This window comes from Phoenix dactylifera, chromosome 2 (genome assembly GCF_051530095.1).
Source record: "Phoenix dactylifera cultivar Ajwa chromosome 2, Ajwa_hap1_PhDact_Kaust_v1.1, whole genome shotgun sequence".
Lineage (NCBI taxonomy): Eukaryota > Viridiplantae > Streptophyta > Magnoliopsida > Arecales > Arecaceae > Phoenix > Phoenix dactylifera.
In genome coordinates, this window is record NC_143191.1 from 16653249 (window position 1) to 16674052 (window position 20804).

Here is a 20804-nt window from a genome sequence, read left to right on the forward strand (position 1 = left end):
ATGACAAAATTACCCATAACGCATAACCAAATCGGTGCCCTTTGCTGGCATCGAGCTTGCCCAATAAGTGTCCTAATGTGAGGGTATTTCAGTCATTCAAATTGAACCCGTCAACTGCCGTTCTCGTCTCCGCAGTCCGCACCTAGCTCGAAAGTCAAAATAACTTCTGTCAGAAACGCCCGTCACACGTAAAATTACAAAACGATCCTCAAAGCAAGCAGAGTCCCCCTCGGTTCGCTTATAGCTTTTGGATCCTTGGCCGAGGAGGAAAAAACCCTAGATTTCGTTAAGAAAACTTGCGAGTTGTAGGGCTCCGATTCTAGTGTTTATATTGGAGATTCTTGGTCTCGGGATGGAGATCTTGAACAGGCTCAGGAATCTGGACGCGTATCCCAAGATCAACGAGGATTTTTACAGCCGGAGCCTGTCGGGAGGCCTCATCACTATCGTCTCGTCCATTATTATGCTCTTATTGTTCTTATCCGAGATCAGTGAGTTCCCCCATTTTCTTTGGTTTCGTGTATGTTGCTTAGTGTGCTTCAATTTCCTTGTGTTTGTTTGTTTGGTGATTGGACGGAAGGTTGAAATAAACTGTTGCATTTTGGAAGATTGGATTTTTAGTTTTATTTAGTGTTTACGATTTTAGGATTGTATGTTTTTTGAGGCTAACGGTTTAACTGGAAATGTGGAGAGGGTAGTGAATCTTTGGGCTGTAAAATTTTTGGATTTCTTTGAGGCTGATAGATGGAGTGTTATATGATTTCCTTTTCTCGCTGAATTTAGTGGTTTATTCTATCCTTGCTTGTCGCTGATTGTGTTTTGGTTTGTCTTGGATTTTGGGATAAAATTGGCAATGCCAGGTAAAAGAGTATAATAACTTCTAATGTATGCTTTCATGGCAAAAAAGAACTGCAGAGACACGGCAATGCCAACTAAAAGTCTGCCAAAAGAAAACCAACTAAAAGACTGTAGCACAAAATATGAGATGAATAGTATAACTCTCACTAGCAGACTAGGTATCAAGCGATACCAAGCCTTTGTTGCACAAGCCAAAGACCAAGTTGTATTCTTCCTTTTATTTGTTTATTTATTTGGTGTTTCATTCAATCTATTTCTTTGTTTGATCTTAGTGATTAAATTGCTTATTACCAAGTTAAGTCTGTTGAAATCACTACTTGTCCTAAAAGCTTAAGCTAATAGGATGAGGTAGATTTATATATATATATATATTATATTTTCTTACACTCTTCCTCACATGTAGGCCGGACTTTTCTTTTAATGGGCGAGCCCAACATGTGAAATTATTTAATAATGAAGTTAAAGAGTGCAGAGACAGGGTTCGAACTCAGGACCTCTGCTCTGATACTATGTTGAAATCACCACTTGTCCTAAAAACTTAAGCTGATAGGATGAGATAGATTTATTTATATATTTTATATTTTTTCTTACAAAGTCTACTTCAAGAACCATGATCTCATTGTAAGTATCACTTCTAGACAAGGTTTACATTGAATTGTTGATAACTGGATAACAAGTTATTGAAGCATTGGAGGACCCTCTTTATTAGAGATAGACAGGGAGATAGAAAGTGCCTTTACAATGATTATATTTTCATGGCATACATATGTCTAGCACTCTGTCCATAATGTATTCTTCATCCGTTGAATTGAGATTTCCTTCTTCAGCGAAGCTTGAATCCTAGCTCAGTCACTGAGAATGAAAAATAAAAACAAAGAGAAGGATGTTTATTTTTCTGCATATATTGTGTTTACTTGCATCATGGTGCAACTACTTGTAACTCTTGTATATTTTATGCTGATTTTCTAATCAACTAATGGTCCTATCTAACACTTAAATGGGACTTTTGTAATTCGATGACCTCCCTGTTGCTTGTGTCACAATATCATTTTTGATATTGAGCAACCACTGAAGGAAGTGGATTCAAACTAACCTTGTTTGGAACAGTGAATTGTATTATCAGTTATCAACTGCTGTCCCACCATCCATCATTGTATGAACTATGGCAGGTTGAAGATTTATGTTTCCCTTCACACTGTGGTGGTTCTCTTCATATTGTGGCCTTTTTTATTTACAGCAAGTGCTCGAACAATGGGGCCATTTTTAAAGCAATTCAACAAAGCAGAGGCAACTAAAATAGTCTTTTTGACTATATATTTCCTATTTTCAATAATGGGTTTCACGACTAACCAATACAGCCCAACATATTGAGATTGACAGTAAAAACCAGGGCAGAAAAGAGAGGCTTCCACTTAAAAGAGTGCAGGCGTCTAGGTTATAGCTCGGACTGATGGCTTTTAAAGTCTATGTGGGTCCATAAATAAAAAGCATAATATAATTTAAAAAGTAAAACTTTACAAACCTTGAGTTCCTAGAGTAGAACGCTAAATTTCTAATGTCCACCAAAACTTTCTAAAAAAAGAAAAAAATATTACTGCATGGGGGATTTAGTTATGCCAACTGAAACATTGCAAATTGGTCATTGGTTTCTCAAGCAATTTTGTCACCCTTATATATATATATATATGTATATTTTCATAAGTTACTACTTGAGGAAGGAAGCTCTCAAGTTTCTGGTTGCTACTAAGGTCTCGAACATGACCAGCCCCTTATTCTTCTTCCATTAGACTTCCACTCATGGTGAGAGTTCACCAAGTTTGCTGGCCACCCATGCAAGTCATTCTATTTGAATTTCACCAATATATGCAACACTTGACTACATAAATATATAAGAAACCTAATGGCCCATCTAATAAATCCAAACTCTTATTGTAGACTTATGGTCGTGAGATCTGTGATTACAATCAGTGGCTAGATGTAGTTTTGATGTATATGTAAATACACTCCTGTACTGTATTGTGTACTGTATGTGAGGGTGAGTCAAGTAAATGCATATATTTGCTCTATCCTAATGGATCCATCACATTATGATATCATTGTATGACTTGCTCCTCAGGAAGAACTTGTACATTATGTATTGACCATCTGCAGTTATTATCATGTTAATTTTCTAGATTAATCACTTTGCAGTTACATCAAAAGAATAATTTGCTATTAGGTGTTGGCAGATATTTAGAGCATATGCAACATTTTGATGGCATGTCCATTTATACATGCATGCAGGATTATATCTTTATGCTGCTACCGAGACTAAGCTGACAGTAGATACTTCAAGAGGTGAAAGACTACATATCAATGTTAGTATTTGACCCTTATATCTTTTCACTTTTTCTTTTTCATCCACCTCCTGTTCTTAGAGTTCGTTGCTCTTTGTATGTTTTGTTTGTTGTGGCAGATTGTTTTCTGTTAAACATTTGCTCAAGTTTGGAATTGCTAGTTATGTTTTAGACGAGGAAGCATGGATATGGATACATGATATGGATATGACATTATATGGATATGCAAATACAATACGTTTTGAAAAAAATAGTATAACAACAATAAATATATGTATTATATATGTGTGTCTCTCTATATATGTATATCTAGAAATCCGTAAAGCATAGTAGGCCGACATAGTTTATACTCTGTATATTAGCAGAAACTTCTATGAACTCACATCTAGTCATTATTAAAATTCGTAGACCATAGCTCATACTCTATACATGAATATCAACATCACAAACTCCATAATTAATCATTCATCACTAAAGGTTAACATTCATAAGAAAAGAAAAGAAAGAAAAAGCCCCTTCTCTTCTGTAAAGGCCCTTGTAGACATGTGTTTAGTCCTACATTGGCTATGCACCGGTTAGATATTCTATACTTAGATAGGACTAAAGAATCCAAACTAGTACCTTCCGGCTTAGTCTTTTTGGATGAGGTCCTAAATTGTTGCAAATGGTATGAGAGCAGACCTAGCCGATGGTTCATGTGTACTAGGCGATATTATAGCACGGGTCTATTTGGGTAGACTATGTGCTGATCGTGATTGGAATTTGAATAGATTTGGACTCTTAGCCTAGCAAGGATGTTGGGGCTTAATATGTGGGGACTGTGTGGGCATGTGTTTAATTCTTCATAGGCTATGCACTGAGTAGATCTTGGGTATTAATACAAGGCCAAGAAATCCAAATAATACCTTATGGCTAGCCTTTTTTTGCATTAGGTCCTGAGTTGTTACATCCTCGTTCTTAGAGGCATCCAGGAGCTATCTCGAGTGTATCTGAAAAAATATTGGATAAATATAGCAAAAGCAACCAACGAGTAGTGGTATCTTAATACATATCTGATATGAACACAACACGTGATTTGAAGTATCTGTATTACCTAGATTTCAGACTTTGACTTGTTGTATCTCTGATTTTATGGTTGGAAAGGTTGTTTTGTCTACATATAGTTGGACAAGGTTCAGATTTCTTGATTTGATCATATCATACTTAAATTCTTCTTCTTTGGCTTTGGGGATTTATGCCTTTTTTCTCTTTAAAGGATAATAGCGCATTACACTAACATTAAGTTGAAGAGTGCATTTCCTCAAACATGATATAGTTTTATTAAAAATCTTAGAAGATACATTATATTTTCTAATTTCATTATCACAATTTAATGGCACATACTGGTTGCTTTGCAGTTTGATGTTACATTCCCATCCCTTGCTTGTTCACTTCTTAGTGTTGATACCATGGATATCAGTGGAGAGCGTCATTATGATATAGTACGTACATGCAGGTTGCTTTTTCTTGGACAAAATATCCTAGCAAGTTAATCTTGCAGATTGTCTGTATGCTACATATTTTTTTTAATCTAAAATGTCTATTTTTCTTATAGAGACATGACATAATAAAGAAAAGGATTGATCATCTTGGTAATGTAATTGAATCGAGACAGGATGGCGTTGGCGCACCCAAGGTATGTTTTGCAAAATATTTTGGCATTTATTTGTAGTAGTTCGCCAACCTCTCTAACTAGCATACGATACAATTTCACTTCACGGCCCGGCCAAAAAAAAGAAAGAGCTTCGCTCGGTTGGCCCTCCTACGTGATGTGTATGTGCTATGTAGGCTTTGTCGTTATATTCTTTGTTCATCTATCTTCAGTCTTCCCATGCAACTTTGGCTATTACTGCTTCCTCGATACATCGGATTTCTTGAGGAACTTGTCATGATGAGAATTCTGAACTTCTGCTATCTGAAGCTTTGAATCGTAGTTTTGTTAATAAGATGCCAGACGTTTATGAAACTAACTTAAAATTAGTGAATGTGTTGCATGCTTTCTAGGAAGCAACGAACATTCCAAGCAGCTGCTGCAGTCCTTTTCAAAGTTCTCATTGCTAGAACCATCCCAAGGAATAGTAACTGCTAAAATGGTGCAAGATTTCTAATAGTACGGGTTAGGGTTATTTCCCATCCATCCAACCGACAAGGGTGTCTAAAGTCATGATAGGAGAACATCATTCATATGTAAGTGTTGGAGCATTTACTGGGATATTGGAAAATAGAGAACATTCTAACAAACCCATTATTGACATCTATTAAAGAAAAACTGCAATCCCCTTTAGCATAAAACAGGAAAATTGTCCAAAGCAGTTTCTGTATTGCTGAGGAAAGGCTTGGTTCCTTCAGGGCTATTGATATGGGAAAAATTCCAAAAAATGAATTATCGGGAGACTTCTATGAGAGTGGTTTTATGTTGATAGCATCAAAGGAAAATTGTGTCTTGGGCTGGTTTGTTGCCTTCTGTGATTTTTTAAGTTCCATATACTTTGTATTCTTTAGTGGCATATGGTAGGCTTTAGAAGTTCATTGTATTCTGTTCGTTACATACAAACACAAGTCCCTATATTTATCCTTCTTAACTTCCCTCTCTTTTTATTTGTAACTCATTTTTGTTTTAATTGTCTCGTTTACACTCTGCAGTGGTGGCAGCTTCGTGCTCTGGGACACCCTTCTTTTGTGTCTAACTTACTGTTTTTAACCAGAAAACTTAAACATGCACCATTGTGAAATATGAAACAGTTTGCAGAATGCTTGTCAATTTCATATAGCCAGACCTTCAATGGTAATTATATCTTTTGTTATTCTAAATACAAATCTTCTTAATTATATTCTTTCCTAAGGTTTTGCTCTTTTTTTTTCAAATTTGTTTTTCCCCTAAAATTATCCTTTTATTTTTTTTTTTAAGTCAAGAGATTGCTTTTGTTGATGATGTCAATATGAACTATTCAGTCTTTAAATTAATTTGACTTTTAAGATGCTTTGTACATAATTTAAAATTTCAGTTCCTATGTCCCTAGTATATTATTATTGACTGATGTCAAGCTGTATCTAACAGAGTCTGAGTTTATACTATAACTGGAAAGGGTGTATTCAAAGGTGTAATACCAGATTAAAAAATTCATGGTTGAATGGTTTGCACATGTAAATGGAATAACTGGAAATGATCCTTGGGTGCTATGGCATCACACCGGCTGCAAAACATGTTTTTTCACTTATAAGAAACTAGCTTAGGACAATATATTTTTACAAGAATAACTTGCTTTTCTGCACTTTGATTTGCAATTATCAAATATGCACGTGTCATTGACCTTTTGATTTTCTGAGAACTGAATATGTGGCTCTCATGGTTGAATGCACGATGGGCTATGATTTGAAATATGATTACATGACTCTCTATATATACCACTTCATGAATGACTTGTTGGACACAGATTGATTCTATGACGTACTAATTTAATAAATTCACAATATCTATGAATATATGTTGCTATTGTCCTATAAAATTTTCTCTACAACTTGTCAAGTACCCTATAGTCATATAATATCCTAGTTACACTTCTCCATTTTATTCAACGTACTTTAATCGTATAAATAACATCCTCTTTAATCTCTCATTCCTTATGAATAGTTGATCTTAAATACCAAAAATGATCACTCTTAATTTTCACTTCACTTTCATCTATCTCTAATTTTACTAAAACTATATTCCATGTATTTCGTATTAGTCTTAACCTAAAATCCTTAGACCCTAATGAACTCCTCTATCATTCCAACTTACAATTAACACTAGCTTTATTCATTAAGACTAAATTATCCGCAAATAGCATGCATCAAGAAGTATTGTTTTGAATATACCTAGTAAGCTCATCCATAACTAGTGCAGAAAGGTAAGAATTTAGAGCAGAATCTTGGTGCAAACCAATTGTGATTGGAAACTCATGAGTATTACTATTAGTAATTCTGACACTTGTAACCCTTCCATTGTACATGTCCTTAATTACATTAATATATCTAATAGAAACTCTTTTTTTTCGTAATACCTACCATAAGACTTCTCTAGGGATTCTATCCTATACTTTCTCTAAATTAATAAAAGCTATATGAAGATGCTCTCTCTTTTCTCTAAACTTTTCTGTTAACCTTCAAAGGAGAAAAATAGCTTCCATAGTCGACCTTCTTGGCATAAAACCAAATTGATTATATGATATTTTTGTATCACATCTCAATTTGTGTTCAATTTCCTTCTTTCAGAGTTTCATAGTTCAGCTCATGAGTTTCATATCACAGTATTGGCGCTATTTTGAATGCCACCTCTATTCTTATAAATTGGTATTATAGTACTCTTCTTTTATTCATTAGGCATTTTAGTGATCTTTTAAATCTTATTAAACAAATTAGTTAACCAAGTTGTGCCTACTTGATCTAAATATTTCTAAACCTTAATAGAGATTCTGTCAGGTCCAATCGCCTTTTCTATTCTCATCTTTTGATAGCCTCCTTTATACTATAATTCTACATGTATATATAACATTTTGTCCTCAATAAAACTAGTAAGGCATCATAAGTCATTTACATGATTTTGATTAACTACCTTATCAAAATAGTTCCTCCATGTTTCTTTGATCTTGTCCTTCTTAATTGAAACTTTTTGATTTTCATCTTTGATGCATTCAACCTGAGCGAAATCTTTCGTTTTTCTTTCTCTTAGTCTTGCAATCTTATAGATATCTTTCTTTCCATCCTTAATTTCTAACTTGTTATATAACTTTTTATATGCTTTGAATCTAACTTCTAATACCGCCTTTTCAATTTGCTTCTTAATTACCTTATAGCTTTCACACACTTCTCTATTCCCACATTGAAGTAGTCTTCTATAGCACTCTTTTTTGCCTTAACTGGTAACTGATCTTTCTCATTACGTTACCAAGTTTTCTTTTTGGAGGTTATTTTCCCTCTGTTTTTTCTAATGTATTTGTTTCTACTTTTTTTTCTTTAATATTATTAGCCATCTCTTCCCACAATATATTGATTTTTCCGTCTATATCCTATTTTTCTTTCTTCAACATTCTATCCTTAAAAGCCATCTATTTTTCTCCTCTCAAATTCCACCATCTAGTTCTTGGGTTTTTTTAGTCCTCTTCCATTTTCTGCCACCAATCTATGTTGGGTGGTTAAACTCTCACTCAATATAACTTTACAATCTTTTTATAGAACTCGAACAATCATTCTAGCAAGGAAGAGATCTATTTGACTAATCTTATGCCACTTTTAAAGTTATCAAGTAAGAGTCCTTTTTAAAGTAAGTGTTAGCTAATATTAGGTTATATGCCATTACAAACTCTAAAATAGTATTTTTGTCTTCATATCTATCTCCAAAATCGTAGCTTCCATGCACCCTTCAAAACTTACGTTATATTTTTTCTATGTGTCTATCCACATTCTTTTGGTAAATATCTGTTCTCTACTACGAATCTCTTGAATTAGTCCTCAAAAAAAATGCTGCTTTGTTGCATCATCCGATCCTTCTTGAGGAGCAAGGATTGCTGTGCCGGAACCGGGGACCAAACTAGTTGTCCGGCAGTATGGGTCGGTATGCCCCCATGCCGTTCCATGCCGGGCTCGTACCAACACAGCAGAGGAGGCGGGGGAGAGGGAGAACCAGAGAGAGGAAGAGAGAGAGAGAAGGGGGAGAAAGGAGCGTGGTGGACATCCGGCGGAGGGCCAGTGAGCCGGGCAGAGGGGCGGAGGAGGGGCTCCACCTCCTGGATCCTTGTTTCGAACCCTATTTTGAACGAAACAGGGGTCCCCAAAGTAGAGCCCCTCCGGGCGGCTCTCTGGCCCTCTAGGGCTCTCCGCTGGCCGGCTGCCACCCTCCCTCCCTCTCCTTTCTCTCCCTCTCCCTCTCTTTCTGCTCTATCTCTCTTTTTCTTTCTTTCTTTCTTTTTCTCCTCCTCCGTCGCTGGTTTTTTGTTTTGGTTGCTGGAACTGTTGTGGTTTGCCGCCGGTATGGCTCGGTATGTCCCGAACCGGACGGTTCGGATGTTTCCACTGATCATGTTGAGGAGCATAAGTGCTAATTTTATCATATTATTGTATCTCCTACTCTTTTAATATCTACAAAATCATTTTGTAAGCTCTTATGTGCAAAAATTCTTACTTCATTTTTATTCCTATGTTTTGGATACCATGACTAGAGAGAAAAAATCAAATATTCCTAAACAAAGAGTCCACTGTCCAGCAGACTCTCCTTAAAGCTATAGAATTGTTTTGAAGATGGGAACTGATAATGCCTTCCCAATTATTGACTTATTTTTCTCTGCTAAGGGATACTCTTAAGAGAGCTGTGAGAGGGTTGTTGTATTTTGACAATCTTCAATGAGGGGTCTTTCTTTACTTCACTTCATAGTCTTATTGAAGATAGGAGGAGCTCTGGCTCCTCCTTTTCGATAAAAAAAGGAAATCGATATTTTCTCAATTTTGAGCATATTGAGTTTATTTCCACAATATTGTATGTTTATTTTGCTTGTTTGATAACCTATATGTTTTTTCTGCATCATAATAGAAGCCATTATTTTAAGAATTGTGGGTTTCTATTTGTTTCTTCAGATTGAAAAGCCATTACAGCGGCATGGCGGCAGGCTTGATCATAATGAGACTTATTGTGGTTCATGCTATGGTGCAGAGGTGGTATGTATACAATCAAATTCAACCTTGTACCCAATAATTTTCTGCAGTACCCGATAATTTTCTTTTCTGAGGCAGGTGTTAATGAGTGTCTGCTGTCTAAACATACTAAGATGTCATAGTGCATTTTCTTTTCCAGTTAGATGATGCTTGCTGCAACTCTTGTGAAGATGTTCGTGAAGCTTATCGAAAGAAAGGGTGGGGCTTGACTAATCTGGATCAAATTGACCAGGTCCATAGAACCTTTGACCAAATTTCTTCATCCTTCTTGTCTCTTCCTGATGACTGTCAAATTTTTTCATCTTAATGCAATATTATGTCGAATAGGCCATAGATTTGATGTCATTTATTGGAGCCTTTATGCTCTTTTATTTTCTTTACGAATTAGCATCAATAATGAGGTTAATATTGTGAAGTGGTAGTTGATAATGGAATGCATCGTTTTACTGAACTCTCGTCAGTGAGCAACTTAAATCTGTTTTTGACATACATACATCTATAAATGCTGATGACAACATAAGCAGTCCTGATGTAGTGCGAGACACTATTTTGCTTCTCTTTCTATCTCACACTATCTCTCTGTTGAATTGGAGGTTGCAATAAGTACATATGGTTATTTACATTAGTTTTTCCAACTGGTACATAAATCTAACAGTTTGGTTATAAGTTATAATATTGGTGGGTTTGCAATAACTTGTAAATTTATTATATTGTCTGACTCTTTTCTTCATGATGGAGTTAAGATTTATAGTTCATGCTCGAACCACTGATCTTGTCATTAATGACCTTTGTGATGTTTTGTGATACTATATGCCTTACACCTTTTTGTATATGTGTCCTTCAGTTGATACCCTTAAAACCATATAGCAATATGTTAAGGTCCATCTCTATGCCCATTTACATCATCTTTGTGTTTAATTTTGTTTATTACCTTGGAATAAAGCATGATCCATAATTTCTTGAGTCTATAAAATATTACTTTCTTCTTTGGTCAATTAATCCGATAATTTTAGCTGAGAAAGTTCATTAAGGTATATGCTGGAAGGTACAAAACTACAAACTATAGTTTGTTGTGAAGCTGGAGTGTTTCCATTATTTCAAGGACAGAGGATTAACCATAGTCATGACCAAGAAGTGATATGCGAACCTATGGAAGGGCATCTCCTTTATCAATGGAAGTTCAATCAAAATCTACATCTCCTTTATCAATGGAAGTTCAATCAAAATCTGTCGCCCCTTGCAGTCAAATTATTTTTGGCCCTCCCCTCCTTATTCCAACTCTACTGCTTTGTCATTATCCTTTATCGTTTATACGTATGAAGGACTATTTCCTTTAACAATACTTTTCAGATCCTTATGCACAATATCAATCGAAATAATACTTTTTTCTCTATTCCTTTTTCCTAATCTTTTGACAGATAGGCCTGCACATTAGTGGATTATTTTCTGATCATTGTTGCGTATACCCATAGTATTTCAGTCCACAGCTTTAGTATATAATCTAAAGTAGTTTAATACTTCTTTATTTTAGAGCTGAATTAATTAAAATATGATTTGAATTAATTTATGGGTAAAAGCTTTGCAAATTACCTCCAGGTTTGAGAGTGAAGAAAGATGTAGAGAGGAGAAAGAACTGTGAGAAGTTTAGAGGAAAGGAGATTTGGAACATTTACCAAACAAGGCTCCAGGAGGAAAAGAGAAAAAAAAACTAATTTTGATTATGCTCTTAAGTTGCTTTTCAATTTTCTATGAACTATTAAATATGGAACCTTAAGTAAGAAAAACTAATTGAACAAAAAAAATCCCAAATTACCTTCCAAATTAGCAGCCTGCCTATGGACTGTAAGAGATAAGAGAAAATGGAGGTGGAATGGGGTGTATGGATGCCCAGAGGGTGGGTGCCCCTCCCCTTTTTCTCTCTAATTTTAAGTCAGCTGGCTCAGTAATTGGCTCCACAACTAACTTGGTGATGTGAACCGGAAGATAAACCTTTTGCAGTCCTAGTCTTCAAAATCATGATTGCATCATCTATCCTAGGTTTGACGTATAACTTCAATGCTTATTCTTACCTAATTCTATCCTTCTTGGTTTTCGGTCATCAATTTTATAATTTTGATGTTCATATTATCTATCTAGAACTTCTACATTCCTTGATAGCCTGTTCCATATGGTCTGCTTCTTTCTCCTCAATATCTAATCCACATAACTGTATGTTCCCTTTTCTTTCTTATGATTTTTCCTTTTCTTAAAAGGCATATAATTCTTTCCAGCTACCTTGTTCTATTTATGTAATGCATAGAATTCCTTTCTCCCCATTCTTTTGTAGATCAAATACAATATAGTAAAAATATTAACCTATATTGCTTCTGACCAATGATTGCCGTCTTGTTTCGAACCGCCCGATTCAGGGCATACTTGACCTTTACTGGGTCAGACCAGAGACAAGACGGGGTTTCGTCTTGGTACAAGCCCAAGACAGGGACAAGACGGGGCCAGACCAACTTGAACTGACCCATACCTGTCTATACCAGTCTGAAGCGAGTGGTACCACCCTATACCATGGTGCATACCGTACACCACTGGCCCATAACCCCCGAGTTTTAGGTAGTACCGTGATAAAAAAATGAGAAAAAGAGGTTGGAAGTTGTCTTGGTATTGGCTGCATACCGTACCGTACCGTACAAAACTTATAATGTACTGGTATGGTACCATATATCGAGATTGCAGACCTTGCTTTTGACCTTTAAATTCCTACTTTCTCTATCTTCTTCTTTTCTTTATTTCCCTTAACTTGTGCCCTTCCTTGAAGAGTTTTCTTATGCTATAATTTTACAATTATATTTTGCTTGTAACTTTGGTGTTCTGTTCCCATCTATCATCACGAAGACTATGTAGTTAACTGGCCAAAGCATTAACTTATTGTTCCCTATTTGATTCTATGTTGATTTTTTTTTTATTCACATTTTGATGTTAATCATCAATTCAGTGCAAGAGAGAGGGCTTCATCCAGAGGATTAAAGATGAAGAAGGTGAAGGATGCAACATGAATGGGCTCCTGGAAGTCAATAAAGTAGCTGGAAATTTTCACTTTGCCCCTGGAAAAAGCTTCCACCAGTCTAACATTTTTCTGCAAAATTTATTAGGCTTTCAAACAGAAAATTATAATGTGAGTAGAATGACCTAGTATGATGCCTTATTCCTGGTTTCAGGATTTTTTTTTTTCAAACAAGTTTCAGTAAACTATCTGTTACTCTATGCTGGAGTAGTATGCTAAATCTTCTTCTCTTTGACAAAACCAGATAAGCCATAAAATAAACAAACTATCCTTTGGGAAAGAGTTCCCTGGTGTTGTAAATCCACTTGATGGGTAAGTTTTACAGGTTATCTCACATTTTTGTTGCCGCTTTTGATTTAATTATTTATATTTTCGGAAGCCAATTGGTTATAATGAACCCAGAGCACAGTGGACACATCAAACTCCATTTGGGATGTATCAATATTTTATCAAAGTGAGTAGAAATTTGATTTCTTCCCTCTAATAGAATATGCAATCAACTCTGCATTCTTGGTCATCAATATTCTTACTTTATTTCTGCTAACATCTTCCTTTCTTCATTGCAATTTCAATGTACAAACGATAGCAGTAGCTTTTATCATTTGGAAAGAAATTGTACTTTGTAGCCTTATATATACAACATATACACATACTTGCACATACATACATCTGTGTGTGAATGAAGTAATACATATAGACATGTTTATGCTTTAAGCTTTCTTTTTTGGCATTGTATGCAATTACACAATCTACACTTTTCTATTTCTCAGGTTGTTCCTACAATCTATACTGACATTAGAGGACGCAAAATTTACTCAAACCAGGTAAAGTAGACCTTGAAAGCTTGTACCGTCTTTCTTCTTGTTTACATAGAGAAATGCATACTTAAATTTGTTGTCCTATTGCAGTTTTCAGTAACAGAGCACTTCAGAGATGCAGATGTTTATCCTAAGCCCCCTTCAGGAGTATACTTTATTTATGACTTCTCACCAATTAAGGTGCGTGAAGAAGATGAACCGTGGTTTCACGTTCTTGTTTCCAAAGCTTTAAGCATGGTACACGATACTGTACCGAACCGGACAGTACATGATGTACTGTATGATGCCGGTTTGGTACTGGTGCATGATATGGGAGAGTGTACCGACACTCAGTATGCCGAATCGGCTCTAGTATCGGGCATACCGACACAGTAATAGAGTGACACCAGTACAACGTCCGATATCGAGATGGTGTATCTTGGGTTTAAGTAACTTATATTAGCTGACCTTATGCCTACGGGCTTTTAACAATAACAGCAGCAACAAACCAAGGTATACTTTCTTCATGACTTCTTATCAATTATGGTGAGTGAAGAAGATAGGCCATAGTTCCACGTGCTTTTTTCCAATGGTTTAAATAACTTATACTGGTCAGCCTCATGCCTGTGGGCTTTTAACACCAAGAAAGAAAAAAAGTACCTTTTGTTCTCTGGGGAGGGCTGATAAATGCAAAGACACAAAATACAGACTAGGAAGTGTACATTGTAATGCACTGTGAACTCACCCTGACTGAACCAAAAAAAGAAGAAGATAAACTTAGGAAACTCATTGGTAAATCTAGAACTTTGTTTTTAATAACAGTATAGCATTAACCATTATTACTTGAAATACATGTGCACTATATATTCCTATAGTGAAGGCCATTTGAGTTAGATGTTACCGTATTGAGGTATAGACATAATTTAACATAAACTAGAATATATGTGCATAAACATGACAAAGTATGTGTATTCAAGCTCATATGTGAACTTGAAATGAAAGCCTTCAGAAATTTCCCCTATTTTTCTGGGAAATAATAACTTTTAAGTGAACGAACTTACTTTAGGAAAAAGAGTAACAGAATCGTAAATAAAAAATGGAGCATAATAACATGGAAGTTAATAGTAAATAATGTCTTGAACTAGTTATTGAACCTAGTATAGTCAACTATCTTGTGAATTGATCCTATTACTAATTTACAACCAAATGTGCAGGTATTATGGATTGAAGGTAAACTTGCCACTAGCCTCTCAAATGCTTTGAGCAATAATCTAGCGTACATTTAATAAATCTAAAGTTTGTTTAGGTTAATCAAACTGAAGTGACATGTTATCCGTGAATTTTTCCTTTTAGAATCATTTAACTGTCAAATCTATAGGTAAGTGTGGAACATTTTCAGTTTTGTGATCATCTATTGGAAGAGTAACAATATTATATGATTTTTCATTCTCTATTTTGTGAAGTTTAAAAGAATAAAATGCTCGAATTAAGAATAAATGTTCATGATTGGTATAAAGAAAAATTCTTGCCTAGACAGGGATAGTGCTTTCTCCCAATACATTATATAAGAATTTCACATAGAAAGTGGAAAATACCTCTTGAAATGAAAGGCATTTCTTGAATATTCAAGAAAAATGCTGAATTCATGGTATGCTGTACCGGCCCGAACCGGGTGGTGCGGAGCATACTGTACCATATCGGTTTGATACTGGTACGCGGTGTGGGTGACTTACCAACACTCGGTATGCCAAAAAAACTCCGTACCATACCTAGTGTTGGTACTGATAAATAAATTGTGCATTTTTGTGCAGTTTTTTTTTAAATATCTGTAGTTAGTCTCATGCGCCTATCTAGTGCTACACCATTGTTTTTCGCCCACTGCTACCATCTTTGTTGCAGGATTGATGGACTGACCATTCTGGATCAGCCCACTTTGGAATAGTCAATACTCAAAATCTTAGCTAACAGTTTCGTCAAATAGTATTTATTAGATAGGTAATAGCTGAAGGGTAAGTTTTAAATTATGTTTTGGTTCTTGATTTTGTCTTTTATCTTAGTTTTCATTTATTATGGTTCATGGACATGCCTCTTCAAGTTCATAAAAGTACTTACTGTACATGCTTTTGGAAAAAGTTAATAATGCATTAATGCAGGGGATGTGAAAACTCATTTAATATCTACATAGAGGCATTTAGTGGGGAAAGAAGGCAATAATGAAGAATTGGTAGGAAATTTGACTTTATGTATGTTTGAATTTAGTGGTGGGTTCGTAATACTTTCCTCATCCTCTCTTCTCCTGTATCTTAATATCTTCCTCTTGTGGTTAAACTCCAATGACTGTGGCATCAGTTTGTATCATAGTATTAATTTGATGTCTTAACCACCATCTCTTGTCCTCCTGAAGAAAATCTCTCTTTTCTCAAGTTATGTTTTAAAACAATGAGTGTGATCAATTTCTTTAACATTAGAACACGTTATTTTGTCAGCATGACAAATGTTTGTCTTGAATAGCAGTATAGAAGAAGGATCCAAGGTCCATTTGATCTTAAATCATGACAACTAGAACTTCTTCAAATGATAGGTCATCATCTTCTGAAGTTCATCTAACATAAGATCAAGCATCAAATGAGAAGATGACTGAACTTAGAAATTCAATTCGAAGGCTTGGATGATATGGTAACAACACATACTCCTAGTTCTCCTTAAACTTTAGCAAACCCTCTTAATTCTTAAATCCTGTGTAGTTGGAAGATCTAGTTATGCCTTGGAATTGTCGGTTTTATCAACTTTATATCTTTAGAGTTTAATCAGAAAGAGTAAAACTTGAAGTTCAAAATTCTTGTAGGATGATGGACTATCAAGCTTTTCAAAATTGGATTTTGTGCCTAAGTATCAAGAACAAAATTCGCTATCTCAGTATTAGACCCTGTACTGGTGCCACACTAGCACAATATCAGTACGGTATGGTACGAAATTTTTTTTGTGTACCGAGTGTCGGTACGCCACCCGTATCGGGTACCGGTACCAAACCGGCACAGTATGCCCCGTACTATCTAGTTCGGGCCGGTACAGCGTACCATGATCAAAAAAGTAATTTTTGGATAAAAACTTTTGTTTGGATCTAAAGAATCATTTAATATCATTTTTGAGATAAGTATTTCTCCATAAAACATGAAGGCTGTTCAATATTTTATTGCACTATCAACTTCTTGCAAAATGCAAGATTATTTGGTCGAAGATAAGGAGATTCAAAAGCATTGATGATCAAAGAACTCTAGGATGAGTTCCACATAGGAGAAGGCTCCAATATAGGAGCAATGGACCATATTCTGGGTTAACCCACTTTGGATAGGCAATCTTTTAATCTATGTCAATATCTAGTATCAATTAGATAGCAATAGCTGGTGCTTAAGTACTTGTCTTAGTTCCTGAATCTGGCTTTTAGAGTTTCTCGGCTTTCTTACTAATGATTCATGCATGTGTTTCTTTGAATTTATAGAAGTATTTATTTATATTCATCTTTTTGAAAGTTGTAATTTATTGACTTAATGGATATGAGGAGACATTTACTGTCTATAAAAGGCATGTAATACAGAAAGAAGGGCGATTAAGATTTGGCATGAAATTTGAGTTAATGATCATTTTAGTGGTGGTTGCCATTCAATATGTCCTCTTTTTACTTTCTCCTTCTCGATCTCCATCTCTTCTTCCTCTTGTGGTCAAACACCTGTAGTTCTGACTTCAATTTTCAATCCTAAAGATACATTGTGGGATGAGCATGTGTCGAGATGGCCAGTTTGTTCAAGGTTCCTATAGCATAAAGGCCCTCTCCTGGTAATAACCAGAAGAATTACAATACTGTGAACAAGATTCTATTCTCTTAGCCACTTTTAAACAACTTTCTCTTATAGACCATCTCTTGTCAAACTTTGATATGATTAAGCATTTCAGTACATTCATGTAACATGATTATTGGTTCTTACTTGTGTTGCAGGTGATTTTTACTGAAGAAAATAAATCACTCCTGCATGTCTTGACAAATATCTGCGCTATAATCGGAGGTTGTATTGCTGTCTTTTCCATCTTTTTCAAACCCTTGCAATGATATATCATCCACAAGATACTAGATTTTATGCTAGGCTGACAACAAACACCTGCACACACACCATGCTGTACCACTAGAAGAGTGAAAATGGCATCAGTTCTATCTTAAAATATGTAAACTAAGGTTAAGGACAAATCAATCACTTCGTTTCATGCATCTCTATTTCTATGGGAATAATATTTGCTGACAAGTAACTTCTCTTTGAAAGACAAATAAATATTAAATGAATTGGAGATATATCTGAAGTCGAGAATTGAAAATTCAGGTGTTTTCACAGTAGCTGGAATTGTTGATGCTTTTCTCTATCATGGCCATCGGGTGATCAAGAAGAAGATGGAGCTCGGTAAGCATAGGTGATTTACTAGGGGCTAAGGAGATATATTCTAGTATTCCAGCCTTTAGGATGACATTTTGAATCATTCAATGAGATACAATCAGAAAGTGCAGAAGCAGTTGGCATCGGGGTAATGAAGCTAAAACCTTGAGATTAAGCTGACGCCCCATTGTTAAGTTTGGTACTCCTTTCAATGTCATTATGTCTGTGAGTAGTATTTGTCAAGTTACTTAAAAGAAAATATATCTACAGCAGAAGTGATCCCTTTGTTTCCCCCTTTCTACATGATCATTTTGGGTTTCTGAAGTCTGAGCAGTTCATTTCTTTCCATCACTTTACAAGAGATGAGGGGCCCTTGTGCTGTTTTGATGAACTATATTAGATTATGGATACATGGGGGATGTATTGCACTTGGAAAGATATCATATGAATGTACTCCCACCTGTTTCCAACATTCTATCATTGTCAACCCAAATGGTTTGCTGGTTGAGCATTTATAATCTTGAGCACCTCCTATTCGCTGGATCAATTATTTGTCCTTTCCTCTTGCATTCTGGCATTTGCATTTACTTTTGTGCATTTGTATCAATAATCTTTCATATTACAGTATTTTAGTTTTAGAGTTTGCATCTGCATTCGAATATTTTAAATATCTTATGTCTACACTTTTTATTTTGAATTTTCTTAGTTCCTACATTGATTGTTCCCAGTTCTCCATCGTTGATACTTTTATGAGAACCATGTATGAATGCTGTACTTGGTGACTGTGCTTCGACTCCATTATTTTTAGAGATGCATTGTGGTTTCTGCTAAATGTAACAATAAATTACCCAATAGTTTCTTCCCGATTCTTCACCAATTCTTGTGCAACATGGTATTCATCTTCAAAGTAAAAAAAAGATGCTTTCAAGTTAGACCAAGGGCTTGAAGCTCTATTTTGCATGATGTACGCAATAGAGTTTTTGTTTATAGAGCTTTGGACAGTAGAGCTTTTGCTAGTAGAGTTTTTAATAAAAGTTGTTTACTGTTTGGTAACTATATTTTTCAAGTATTGTGGAATTTTAACATTTGCTTGGGAATCAAATTGAAAAAGTGCTTTAATGTCAAGAAATAATAATAAAAGACATTATATGGTGCTTTTGTTATCTAATTGTTTGTAATATCAAAATTGTTAAATTATGATAATTTTGTCATATTATTATGTTATTATTATAATAATATTATAATATAGTAATAATGATATTATTATTTTAGTATGCTGTAATATATATTATAGTATAATAATATTATATATTATAATATGATTATTGTTATAGAATAATAATGATGTTGAAAATCTAAACACCTAATTATTAACTAATCATTTAATTATAAGCTTAGAAGCTAGGCAGATGATGAGCATATAATGAAACATAAGCATTTATAATTATTCTAGATAGATTAACTGTATGTTACAGTTCAATCTGGATTAACTGATGGTTGCAGTATAATCCAAAGATAATACTATTAGAATATTATGTGCTACAGTACTGCTACAACTGTTTGCTACAGCTCTGTTATAGTATTATCGTAGTGTTCTGCTATAATATTTTATATCAGATCTGTCTTTGGCTTTAAATTAGAAAAGAGACATATGAACAACATAAATGTTCATAGAATAACTGCCATTAAGATAAAGAGATATTTACAAGAGTTTCCTTATACACACCAGTAGGGAGATTATATAAACAACCTTACTCTAGGACATAAACTGTACACTAAACACAGTCTTAGGGATTTATAGAGTCCCCAAATGAGCCTCTCGTCCCTGTTTATAGGCGAATGACCTCCTGGACTTGAGTCTTGTTGAAGTCCGAGAATTAACTCTTTCTGAAATTCAAAGGGTATTCTGGTCGTCTTGTTTGAAGAGAATATTTATTATTGATGTCGCTTTAGCTGTTTACTGTGGCCATCTGGAGAACTGTCGCTTTAGCTTTTTACTGTGGATATCTGAAGGATTTTTTACTGTAGATGTCACTTCAGTCCTTTTATTGTGGACATCTTTCACTGTAGGAGATTTTCTCCCGATCTTCTTTTGATTGATTTGATTGATTTCTTTTTTTAAATTCTTGAAGATGATCAATATACTCAAGATGCTGGGCATAGAGGCGATCTTCAATATCATTGTTTGCTTGGGCGAGACACTCCCTAACGTTTTCTTGAATTAGTAGTTCATACTGGACTTCTTCTGGACAGTTGTTGATGTTTAACAGGGGCTCCCATGAACTTTCTTTGGTCTAAACATTTACTGCTAATTCCGTGGTTACCCAGATCCTGCCATCTGACGAACACCTTTGATCTTTCAGTTCTTTTGCTTTATAATACACTTCTATATAAGAAGAGATTTTTTAGTTCTTGAGGTCAAATGTTTCCAGGGCTTTTAAGAGGTTTTTTTTTGTCTACCAAATTTTTGCTGGGCATATCTTCACCATGGCCAGGTAATGTGATGTGGTAGATCTGATAAGGGTGCCTTCCGCTATCTCTTTTTCTTCTATCCCACTATATATTTCTACGTTCAAGAAATTTTCATCCTTTTTTACTTCATACAACAGGT

General features: G+C 35.1%; 1 protein-coding gene across 6 annotated transcripts; it reads left to right on the forward strand.

The window, feature by feature from the left end:
* Nucleotides 1-184: 184 nt before the first annotated feature.
* Nucleotides 185-18494, forward strand: LOC103722285 (uncharacterized). 6 transcript variants are annotated; one of them, XR_015975161.2, is made up of 14 exons: nucleotides 212-491; nucleotides 3142-3215; nucleotides 4592-4675; nucleotides 4789-4869; nucleotides 9843-9923; nucleotides 10060-10152; nucleotides 12907-13086; nucleotides 13220-13287; nucleotides 13378-13429; nucleotides 13746-13799; nucleotides 13884-13973; nucleotides 15672-15781; nucleotides 17767-17833; nucleotides 18143-18494. XR_015975161.2 is itself a non-coding variant. In XM_088715504.2 (13 exons), the coding sequence occupies exons 1-13, from the start codon at nucleotides 353-355 to the stop codon at nucleotides 18232-18234; spliced, it is 1155 nt and encodes a 384-aa protein (XP_088571630.1). In that variant the 5' UTR covers nucleotides 185-352; the 3' UTR covers nucleotides 18235-18494. The 6 variants fall into 6 exon arrangements, 3 of the variants coding, with proteins under 3 accessions (XP_088571630.1, XP_088571631.1, XP_088571632.1); XR_015975160.2 differs by lacking the exon at nucleotides 15672-15781 and adding an exon at nucleotides 17533-17606; XR_015975162.2 differs by having other exon boundaries at nucleotides 15672-15767; nucleotides 18143-18197.
* Nucleotides 18495-20804: the final 2310 nt, after the last annotated feature.

Bases quoted from the DNA above. Each gene is read 5' to 3' on its own strand.
- LOC103722285 (XM_088715504.2), top strand. From the start codon at position 353: ATGGAGATCTTGAACAGGCTCAGGAATCTGGACGCGTATCCCAAGATC. The intron at 13,288-13,377 runs GTAAGTTTTACA...TAATGAACCCAG, and splicing joins GTTGTAAATCCACTTGATGG to AGCACAGTGGACACATCAAA. The intron at 13,800-13,883 runs GTAAAGTAGACC...GTCCTATTGCAG, and splicing joins GCAAAATTTACTCAAACCAG to TTTTCAGTAACAGAGCACTT.